Raw genomic sequence first — 12,268 nt, 5'->3', positions numbered from 1 at the left:
TGTTTCCCTTACTAGAGATGCTGGTGCCTGCATCTGCACTTAAAGCCAATTGAAGAATCGGCTCAGGTGAGGATATCACTGGATCCCTGGACCAGTAAGTATCCTTATATAAAAGGTCAGCGACTACAGTATTTGTTATGTTATTATATATTTTTTTTCTAAAAGGCAGCCTGAAGCTCCTCTTTAAGATAGGTCATAGCAGTAATTGCTAACTGAGAGGTTATATCGGCTATAATTGAGTCCAATTGTGATTGGAGAAAAAAAAAATTCTCAGTACCCCTGAAGACAAATAGCTATTGTATTAGATTGTACTAGAGAAGGACACTGTGGTAATCTTAAGCACAGTGCTTAGGGCCTCGTACACACGACTGAACATGTCTGCTGAAACTGGTCCGTAGACCAGTTTCAGCGGACAGATCCGACCGTGTGTACAGCCTAGCAGACAGGTTTCCAGCAGACAAAAGTTTTAAAGCAGGCTTTAAAACTTGTCGGCTGGAAACCCGTCCGTCCGACATGTCCGCTGGTTAGTACACCTAACCAGCGGACAGAAATCTCCCGCATGCGTCGAATGGATTCGACGCATGCGTGGAAGTATTTTACTTACTGGTTTGCGGACGTGGCGGCGTCAACGTCACCGCCACGTCACCGCGCTTTCTGTCCGCGGGGATTTTGGTTTGATGGTGTGTACAACCATCAGACCGAAATCTCCGAGCGGACATGTCCGATGAAAACGGTCCGCGCACCGTTTTCATCGGACATGTCCCCTCGTCTGTACGGGGCCTAAGATGCTTAAAACTTTCCTACAGCTGCCCACACATCATGGCAGCTTCCAAAAGCAGTGGAAGCCAAATGCTACACCTTTCTGAAGGCAAAAATTAAACAATTTTGGTATTAGCTGCTACCTTCCACCCTCCCTTATTCCTATTGGCCAATCATTATGATGGGCTGCTTTATTGGCCATTAGGAATCTAAAATAGGCAGTAGGAAATTATAGGGTTGCATGTATGCACAGACACCTCTTTACATTCTCCAAGCTACGTATACTGCCTCGTTAAGCTTTCTATACATCAAATTTTTCAGCAGTTACACAAATCTTTTGAAGAAATGGCCTTTCTTGCAGGGACTACATCGCATTATATATTTTTTCTTTTTTTACAAATTGTTCCGAGACACCACCAGTAATTTTCCCCACTTACCTCACCTAGCTTTTGCAAGCAAGACTCCTAACCGTCTCACTGCTTGAAAAAATCTGTATTTAGCCAATATATGGAGCACAGTTTGATTCTTTTCAACTCATATTGACTCGTATGCACAATCTTCTACCTTGAAGATTCTGACAGACTGCACATATCTTGTCGCTGGCACAATACCTAAAGACTTAATTTCAAAAATACCCTTCCTCATCATCCATCGTCATTTTTCATGTAATGACTTAAAAAATTAGGACATGGTATTTCTTACTGAAAAGCATACACAGAATAGAAACTATCGTTTTCTATAGCACGCAACTGCCCGGGTCTAGAGAAACAGCTCTGCTCTGTTTACCCGTGAGCCTGCAACTGCTTGTATGAATGACATCATCATGAAAATTGTAGAACTATAGGATGGTAACTACCCCACCAATTTGGCATTGCCGCCTGTTTGGGCTGTAAACATGATTGCTATATTTAGGATAAATTGTGCAAATGGTTTGCTGTGAATAAATAGATGTTTTATAAAGATACTTTGATGGGACATTCAGGAGTGTATATCCTGCTGGTTTAATGCCGCTGAAATGGCTAGTCAAGCCTCATGAATTGGAAAATTATGAATTGTATGCTGTGACATTCAGCTATTCTTTCTGGCAAAGGGATGCACTTTAAGACATTGTTAGAAACTTGAAGTCTTCTAGGAAATCATACAGACTTATAACAGAGTTGTTGCCTATAAGATATGGATTTTACATTTGCCGACTAAAGATATTTATAAAGGATAAAGATAAAATACATTTATATACACTAGCCTACTTAGTAAGTCAAAATTAAAAGTGTGACTAGACATTGAAAATATGTCAAATATTGAGTTTGTTATTTGAGTGTTTGCTATGTTATTAAATCCACGTGGTGCCCCAGTGGCAATGCATTCTGTGCAGCAAGTATGGCACCAGTATCTACAGCTTATGGGCCTCTTGGCTTGTTGGACTGCATTGTAATTGGATGTAGGAAATCTGCACCAGTCATTAGATTTTTCATTCACAACTTCACCAAGTGCATCAGAGGTGTGCCAGTAGATGTATCCCTGGCACCATCATGCCACAAATTTAATATTCAGTGAACGAGCAGATAACCAGTAATACTGAAAAACTGAAACAGAGAATAGTGGTGCCATCTGTCTGGTTATGCAATATGGTGTACATTTGTAAATTGTAATATTGTTGGAGCAGAATTACAGACCTTTTACGACAAAAGAGGGTTCAGGCATCTGCGACTGGATTATTGTTAGATTAGAGATAAATAGCTGGAAAGTAAGGTCAAATGGTTCAGTTGATAAATGTGTTTTTGGTCTGTTATTTGGACCTGGGCAGCACAACTTCTGGAGTAACAGGTGAATGTACTATTTCTTTGCCAATGTGGTGGGCGAGAAGCACCTAAAACAAAGTAGAAGCACAGCAACATACTAAAGAGGGGTATTACCTACAAGTTAACTCTGGAGCCAAAATTGTGCACTGATCTCACATTGGTTGTATTTAAATGGATATGGGACTTTAAAATCTGGTGACTCTTTGTTGGCTTTTAGCTGTGTATTTAGCTGCCTGGATTTTATCTTTAATTTGAAAGAAAAACAAATGTAAATATTAATGTTTAAAAGTACAGTTGCTCTCATTTTGCGCCGAGCTTAGTGAATGCAATGAAGTTTCACTTGGTAAAGAATACGCAATCAGGTGCATGGAAAATGTAAAAACATTTTTTTTTTTTGCTTGCACACGATTGGATAATAAAAATTAGCAGAACTTTACCTCATTCACTAAGCTCTGTGGAAAATGAGTGCACCTGCACTTGCAAAGTGTATACGTCTATTTGCCTTTAGTGATTTAACCCCTGTGTGTAGCATATTCTTGTATCTTAGCAGTCATAGTGTAATGGTCCATAATTGTATTATCTGAAGTAAAGTAGCCATGATTTGATTGTGAAAATTCTGTATATAAAACAACTTCATGAAAATAGGAGAAAAGCAAGCAAATAAAAACTAATATAGTATAAACCCAACTATTGTTTTGGCCAAAATTTGCCTTCACTGAAAATACATTTTAATTTCTCTGTACTTGCCCCCTTTTGAACACTGCATCTTTTGTTTTGTAATGTATTCCTTTGTAGTTTTTTTTATGTCTATTAAAAAGATACATACATGGCCAAGAGGTTTTTTACTACATTGAGGTTTTAATATGTAATAATGTTTGAATGATATAGTAAGTTAACTAGAAGTAACCATTACGATGTTCTGCTTTATTCATCAGTAACAAATGGCACAAGTCATTCACCAACAGCACTGAATGGAGCTCCATCCCCTCCTAATGGCTTTAGTAATGGACCTTCGTCCTCCTCCTCTTCTTCGCTGGCAAATCAGCAGTTGCCTCCAGCATGTGGTGCGCGGCAGCTCAGTAAATTGAAGAGATTCCTTACCACGTTACAGCAGTTTGGCAATGACATTTCACCAGAAATTGGGGAAAGAGTCCGCACACTTGTGCTTGGATTAGTGGTAAGAAAATTCACACAGTCCTTGTTTTTTATATCTTGCATTAAAATGTTAACTATGTATGCTTAGAGATGAGCCATGCATAGCCATGCATAGCCATGACCATGGTGTTCACTCTTCAAATAAAGAGTATAACTGCATTAAATAATTTTATGTCATCTGTAAGAGGCTTAGGCATGAGCACAGGTGTGACGATCTTCCAAATTTGGCAACATATACATTTTGTTATTCTGTTGTGTGACAGATTGGGTCACAGCAGGTTTAATTTTCTAATAATTGCTCTGCGTAAGGAGAGTTATCAGCTTTAAATTCTGATTAACCACTATCTAGTAATGATCAGGTAGTGAATAACCAAGATGGCAGATTTATGTTGTGTTATACATTAAGGTTTTGTAAATCCCTTGTTTTGGTGATGGAAAAATTGCATTGCTAGAATAGAGAATCAAATTGCCAAATGTTATAGTATCTTATATCTTTGAGTACTCGGTTGTGTTGGTGTGGTCAGACCACACACAGTGGTTATAAAATGGCCAAGTATATACAAATAATTAAGTCTATACAGCAATACTTTCAATTAAGTGTTTGGTTATTTTTTTTTACCTCCGATGAAAAGGAAATAATGCTATACCATGAGGGAGAGAAACATAACTAAGAAGAAAGGGAAATTACGGCCAATTTATTTTGGATGCATTGTGTGTGTGAAGCCCCATACACACTATCAGTTTTCCTGCAGGTTTTCTCTTCAGGTTTACCAAAACCATGTAGTGCAAGGGCCTGCCTGATTGCATACAAATTGAAACTCTTGAGGTTTGACCTCATATTAGATGGTTTTGGTAAACCTGAAGAGAAAACCTGCAGGAAAACTGATAGTGTGTATGGGGCTTGAGAGCTTAAAACCTCTGCCATGTTTTGTTGTTATACAGAAGAATGGACAAGGTTCTCAATTTAGATTTTCTAAGGGTCACTGAAATTGTTACTGATCCAGTCTGGTTGGACAGCATTCAACATTGGACCTTGGTATTTGCAACAGAAAGATAACAATGCAAACCTTAAGTATTCATAGAACACCTATAAAGGTGAACAGAATTTCATTTAAAGACAGTGATCATCATGTGTGTGTTGTAAATTTTTCTAGGATTAACATGTTTCTTCAAATAGGACACTTAAAGGGATCATAAGTAACACATAAAGATGCCCCTATAGGGTCAAGTAAAGCTCTTTCTAAATATGGGCAGGCTACTTACCGCCTTTGGTTCACATGGATAGGCAGATTTATTGCCGCCTGTTATTGCCAATGGGGTATCTTTAGGGCAGGGGTGGGCAATCTTGGCCCTCCAGCTGTGGTGAAACTGCAAATCCCATCATGTCTCTGCCTCTAGGAGTCATGCCTGTGATTGTCAGGGTCTTGCAATGTCTCATGGGACTTGTAGTTTCAAAACAGCTGGAGGGCCAAGTTTGCCCTCGCCTGCTTTAGGGTGTAGTCTTCCTTAGATCTGTGGGTGTTGTCTTATATATTTGTAGGACACACAGTAGGAGGCCATTTGAAGCTACCAGCATTCAACCACGAGCGGCTAGCTGTAAAAAGCTCCAACATCAAGAAATGTCTCTTATTATTTTTTTCACGCTCAATATGCACAAGATTCTATAGTATTAAAGTTAAGCCAGTTTGTTATAGGAACCAACAAGGATTTAGGTTCAAATTCTGCAAATGATAAAAAGAAAAAAGGTTAATAAAAGGAAAGTGTCAGCATTAGTATACTATGCACCATAGGTGTGCGCAGCCTATTGCATTAGGGTGTGCACCCCAAAGTTTAAACACACCCTACCGATTACTCACAATGTTCATTCAGAAAGGGAAGAGAACGGTAAATTACATATTTAATGGCCCCTTCCCCTATTCATCCTAAAACATCCCTGCAGCAGCAGCCAGCGGGAAAAGGGAGGAGGGAAGCCAGCAGAGCCACAGGAGGAAGGGGGGGGCCAAGGCAGTAGGGTGAATCTGTGCTGCACAGGGTGATCAGGGTGTGCCTGGGCACACCTGGCAAACCTTGTGTGCATGCCTATGCTATGCACCTAGGCTACCTGGCTTTCTGGGTTTGTCCATCCTTGATTGAAATGTTTTATTCATTTACAAGTCTGATTCTAAGATGAGCCATCCCCATTACAAAACATGAAGAAAATAGGTGGAGCTGCTATACCATCAATGGCCTGTTTAACTGGAAACAAGAGAAACCTTGTAGTCCGCAGACATTTATATTCATGGTTACATACTTATTCCTGTGAAAACCTTGAAACAGAACATAAAATACAGGAATTTCAAGTTTTAATTAAAAAAAATATTATAGAATTGACAGATGACAGTAACTAAACAATGAAAGGTACAGCCTATTCACAGCTCCATGTTGTAGAGCAAGAATAAATCCTCAGGCCCCGTACACACGACCAGTTTCCTCGGCAGAATTCAGCTTCCGACCGAGTTTCTGGCTGAATTCTGCCGAGAAACCCGGCCGTGTGTACACTTTCGGCCGAGGAAGCCGACGAGGAGCTCGGCGAGGAAATAGAGAACATGTTCTCTATTTCCTCGTTGTTCTATGGGAGCTCTCGCCCCGCCGAGCTCCTCGGCGGCTTCAGTGCTGAACTGGCCGAGGAACTCGATGTGTTTGGCACGTCGAGTTCCTCGGCCGTGTGTACGGGGCCATACACATTATTGCTGGAATATGTTTAATTACTGGCTACATTGTGTTATTCTGTTCTGCATTGTGTCCAAGATACATCCTTGCTTATGAATAGTGAAATGATGTGCTGACAGATTTATGTACTATACAGCTTCTTTCATCAGATAACAGTATGCAAAGAAAAAAGAATTAACAGGCGATAAGTAGTAAAATACCTGTAATTGAATGACCCTCTTCTGGCTTTGATTTATTTTTGTAATCTCAAGGAAGTAGATATATGTGACAACTTAACAGAGTTTAAGCAAGTATACATTTAAAGTGCACTTACTGTAAAGTATAACGATCTCCTTATCAACAACGAGTATAGAGTCTTTTTTTCTTCAATCAGAAATGCAAAAAATATATATTGGTGCTGTGGAGTGCAGCTCCCCATGGATTAACCTGTTATTTTCCAGCCAGGCCTGGTCACTTAAAGGAGGGGTGATCGGAAGAAACACAAATTTGCATTTCTTTTCTTGCCCCTAGTGACATCACAGTAAATGGTACTGCTAAACCTGTGACAGACTTTTGGCATTCAGGGCCACATTTACCATAAGACACAGAAGTGTAGTGCCTGTAGTGTCCGAAGCTAAGAGGTGCCTTTACGTTGTATAGATATCTGCTGTACACACTCGAAATGGTCATCTCATATAATCTTATTTATTATGCGTTAGGTAAACAAAAAATAAATGTGTATATATATATATATATATATATATATATATATATATATATATATATATATATATATATATATATATATATATATTGTACTGTATATATGAAGAACAGATGCCCCTAGCAGAGACACTTTGTATGCCAAATGTGTGCTTTAGAGGCTCCAGTGGTGGAAATTTGACCCTGCTCCTAATGGAGAATGTTCAGATTAATCAATTACTTTTATTTTACTTAGTATGGAATCTTCAAAATTGTAATTTTCCATATATTTTTAATGCAGTCCTTTCATGAAACGATATAGTGTTTTTAAAAAGCATTTTTGTGTTCTGTGTAGCAGGACATTTAGTCCTATTGTAGGCTTAGCTATTTGATACCCTGGGGCAATCAGTCTAGCTTTTGGCAAATGTTTTGGTATTACAAATTGGGTGTTCTCAGTCTCCCCCTACCTTCTTGGCCCTGATCCCTCTATACCTTGCCCAAATCTGACCCCTTCTTGCTAAAACATGTGTTAGTTAAACCTCACCCCTGTGAGGTCTTATCCGCTGTTCTGTTCTTCCAAAATAGGGGCAACATGGAGATCAATCCTCGTATTTTAAAATATAAAAACCGGTGTACTGCTTGTCAGCTGTCCCTAACAGTTTCAACATACATTGATAATACGGCTGCTGTGAGCCACCCCTTTATAGAAAGGGGGCTTGGTTATTTATTATTTCAAGTTATTGGCGTTAATGATTAAGCTGACCAGGAGCAAAGGTTGGTCCTTTTTTATGACAGCGAACCTACAATCTATGTGGCCGAAAGTTTGCTATTCGCAAAAATTTGCAACTTCTGAGGATTCATGGGGAATTCATGGGGAATTCATGGTAGCAGCTCATCCCTTATTGATGACTTTTTTTAGCTTGTTGGATTATCTTTTTTTTTATTGAGCTGCAATATTTTTGTGGAGGAAACATAGAAAGTATTTCATGACTCATACAGCTCTAAACCCTATTAGCAGAGTCAGAAGAATTCTGTGCAGGTCCCAACAAAGTGCCAATGCAATTTAAGTGTAAACAGATGTCTTACTCATTGGGGTTTATTTACTAAAACTGGAGAGTGCAAAATCTGGCGCAGGTCTGCATAGAAACCATTCAGCTTCTAACTTGAGCTTGTTTAGTCAAGCTTTGACAAAAAACAAGCAAAAAAAAATAACCTGCCAGCTAATTGGTTTCTATGCAAAGCTGCACCAGAATTTTGCACTCCACAGTTTTGGTAAATTAACCCCATTGTTCTTGTAGAGATATCCACCAAACATTGGCCAGCCTATATCAACATGTACTAGCTATTTTTAAGGCCGTGTCCAAATATCAGGATGTTAAAACATTGGCAAGATTCAATAAAGCTGGCCATACACCAGCAATTTGTTACAGATTTTTCATATTTGGAAGGTTTGTTCAATTTTCTAATGGTTAGTGGGGTTTGGGAAAAAAAATCACAGAATGAAACTAGTGATTATCATTGAACTCTATATAAGGTTAATTCTGCTGGAAACTGCATCAAATATGCATAAAGCAGGCCTTTTGCTAACAAACCACTCCTTCAATGCACCCAAAACAAAGCACAAAAAAGACAATGAGATCTTTCCGGTGCTTTTGCCATAAGCCCTGTACACACGCTTGGTAAAAAGTCCACCGAGAAAACCAAGAGGAAAGCCGAGAACTGCAGGAAAACTGCCATGGAGCTTTGGCCGGGAATCCCGGCCGCGTGTATGCTCCATTGGCACTGCCTCGCATTGTTTCCCATAGGAAAGTAGTAGATCTGGCTGAAAAAAAATGCCAGGAATCCCAACTGGAAAATAGAGAGCAGGTTCCTGTTGGGAAAACTGCGAGGAAGCATACACACGTCCGGTTTTCCCGCCAAAAGCTCTCTTGGCAGTTTTCCTGATAGGAAAACTGGTCGTGTGTACGGGGCTTTATTGTATAAACCTGCTAGAGTTATTGGCATGCCTCCGTAATCAGATTTTTTATTTTACTACTTGTTTAGGTCTAGGGGTGAAAACATTTTACTTACCTGATCCCCTGCTTTCCTGTAAGGTGATTTCCTCCATGCTCCAGCGGTGGACTGTCTCTATGGACCCTGCATTGGTCTTGATGACGTGAGGACCTTAGACCAATGGAGCATAGGGGAAAAGACACTGTAGGTGCTGGTCTAGTAGAACAGATGCGTGGAGGATCAGGAAAGTACATTTTCTTTTCGATTCCTTCTAGACCCAAGGAAGTAGTTAACTCTTGAAGTATTCATGGAGGAATTTTCACCTTTCCCGAGGAGGGCTTTAAATTTTGCACAAACATTTTCCACATTTAGCCCTTGTTCACACTGGTGCAACTTGTCATGCGATTTGACAATTCCAAAGTCTTCTGTTAAATGAAGTTGGAAAGCGCAATGAAATCGGCAGTGCAAATGGCACTGATCTGTGGCTTTGAAATTCCGTTGAAGTAGCATGATTTCAAAGCCGCATCATTGTGAATCAGGACCGAGAATTTCGTCGTAAATGAAACGTTGTTTTCCTCGATGAGTTTCTTGTCAGGCTTGTCAAGCTTTCTTTGCATACACACTGTCAAGACAAAATCTCGTTGTTCTCAAACGCGGTGACGTACAACACGTACGACAGCACTATAAAGGGGAAGTTCTATTCCACTGGCGCCACCCTTGGGGCTGCTTTTGCTAATCTCATGTTACTGCGTGTTGAGTAAAAGTTTGGTGAGAGAAGATTCGCGCTTTTCAGTCTGTTACAGCATGACGAATGTGCTATCTCCATTACCAAAACTACTTTTACCAAAGGTGCACTCCCGTCTCATACATTATTCTGAGCATGCGCGGGTTTCTAAGCATACACACAAACGTGTTTCTCGTCGCAAACCAGCCCAACGAGAAACACGACAAGGAAATTGAGACTCCCGACGGAAAAAAAGAGAGCATGTTCTCTTTTTTTCTCGTCGAGATCCACGACAGTTTTCTCAACGAAAAACATACACACAACCGTTTTTCTCGGCAAAAATGCTCTGCCAACATTTTTCTTGATGGATTTTGCAAAGGAAAACGGTCGTGTGTATGAGGCCTTAGACTTAACAGTCCTTTCTACATTAAATACATAAAAAAAGTCCACTTCATTCATTTAAGACTTATGAGTGCCTCTCCTGTAATACGTGTGTACTGTTAACCTTTTGAATATGGTGGAAATCTATTAAACTGCATTTTTCTCTCTTATTCATTTTTTTCCACTACCCAACAGAATTCTACGCTGACAATTGAAGAATTTCATTCCAAACTGCAAGAAGCGACCAACTTTCCACTGCGACCCTTTGTCATCCCATTTTTGAAGGTATTGCACAGTTCATTGGTCTGGAAAGGATTTCAAACCTTATTGTTGCTAGGTCACAAATGTGTGTTTTACTGTTTTGCTTTTTAAGAGAGAAAATGGAAAATAAATCGGAGGTGTAAGCACTGCGCAGTGACTGACACACTTATCTGGGCGACTTTCTGCCCTTTCGCTTCTCTTTATGTTATTTACAGCTATGGGGCGTAAAAGAGACATTAGTGAATAATTTAGGAGGTTTCAGAGCTATGGTAGAAAGGATGGACTTTATAGAAGAGATGATTATTTCTACATTTATCATAATGGTGGCTGTAATGTTCACTATTTGGTCTGATCAATAAAGCAGAGGTCTGCCCACTGCTACAAAAATTATAAGCCAGCAGCTACACATACTGCAGCTGCTGGCTTTTAAAACTAGGACACTTACCTGTCCTGGAATCCAGCGATGTCGGCACCGCAGCTGATGTTTTCATCGGCCATTGCGGGTAAGGGAACCCAGAAGTGTAGCCTTACGTCTAACGCCACAAACCCTACTGCGCATGCAGTGAGGCTCAGCTCCACTCTCCTACTGGCCCAGCAGAAGGGGAAGAAGGAGGGAGCCTCCCGGTGACATCAACAGCCGTGGCTGTGCCTCCTGGTAGTGGCAACAGAAGATTACCCTTCCCCCGAAAGATGCCAAATGTGGCACCGGAGGGGGGAGGAGACAAATGAGCGAAAGTTCCACTTTTGGGTGGAACTCCCCTTTAAAGGTGATGACGCCACAATGGAACCAAATTTTTCCTACAGCACCAAAGATTGGTCTTGCACACCTCACCTGTTTTTCATCAAAAGGACTGAACGTAAAGTCATTTGATTCCCGATAATAGTGGTGGTAATGGGCAGCAGGGGGATAGAAGCTGGATGTATGAGATGTGTCCAAAATATTTTATAGTTTTTCTTTAGGATGCATCTCCTACATTTACAATCCTCAAGTGATTTGGATGATTATTACTAGTAGTGTTATTCATGGAACCCAAACTTGAAATGCAGGCAGATCAAATCACAATTTAGTACAATTGTGTTTTTATTTCAACCTTTGACAAAGCTGGTCTTCTAAACCCCCATCAACCTGAGTGCAGGTAGCCTAGGTTTATACTTACCTTTAGACCAGAGCCAATGATCTTACCACCAGCATGGATCCCGCTTCTCCTTCATTTGCACATGTGCACCACAGGCATATTGCATTTTATGGGTACCCAAACTCATGGCTGGTCCCTTCCTATGTGAATAAGTGGGCTGTGGCACACGTACGGAAGCTGGTGACATCCATTTTAGCAGTGAGATCTCTGTATTGGGGCTGATAGTAAGTACTGTATTTATTGGCGTATAACATAATACGCAGGGGGCTGTGGAAAGTTTTTTTCATGAAACTTCCTTCTTAAAGTTAGGGTGCGTGTTATACGCCTGTGCGTGTTATACGCCGATAAATACTGTATATTCCTAGGCTATGTGTAATGTGGGGGCTCAGGGACTATTGAATTAAATACGGTTCAATAAACCCAGAATCAGATTATCAGAATTATTTGGCCTTCCAGGTAGGAGCAGAGATGCAACAATAGGTTGAAATTCTGAAGGCCTGGAAAACATTGACTGTTAGAATTGAATATAGAAAAAAAAAACACAACTTTCACAAACCAGAGAGCACATTTTTTTTTAAAATGGCATCTGTTTAATTATATAATTTAGTGGTTATGTTTCATAATTCTTATGTGCCTTAAGCCACAGAGTTCGCAGTTGCTGTGTCCTCAGG

General features: G+C 40.2%; 1 protein-coding gene across 4 annotated transcripts in view; it reads left to right on the top strand.

The window, feature by feature from the left end:
* The window catches only part of RUNX1T1 (RUNX1 partner transcriptional co-repressor 1), a 195,636-nt gene that overhangs the window by 131,961 nt on the left and 51,407 nt on the right, over nucleotides 1-12,268 (top strand). For all 4 annotated transcript variants that reach the window (XM_040354624.1, XM_040354625.1, XM_040354623.1 and 1 more), the window contains exons 3-4: nucleotides 3,494-3,735; nucleotides 10,396-10,485. In XM_040354624.1, coding sequence (XP_040210558.1) covers nucleotides 3,494-3,735; nucleotides 10,396-10,485 — 332 coding nt within the window. The remainder of the gene's footprint in view (nucleotides 1-3,493; nucleotides 3,736-10,395; nucleotides 10,486-12,268) is intronic.

The sequence above is a fragment of the Rana temporaria genome, chromosome 5 (genome assembly GCF_905171775.1).
Source record: "Rana temporaria chromosome 5, aRanTem1.1, whole genome shotgun sequence".
In the NCBI taxonomy this organism is placed as follows: domain Eukaryota; kingdom Metazoa; phylum Chordata; class Amphibia; order Anura; family Ranidae; genus Rana; species Rana temporaria.
The sequence above is the reverse complement of the archived record's forward strand: the minus strand, read 5'-3'. Positions and strand labels throughout refer to the sequence as shown.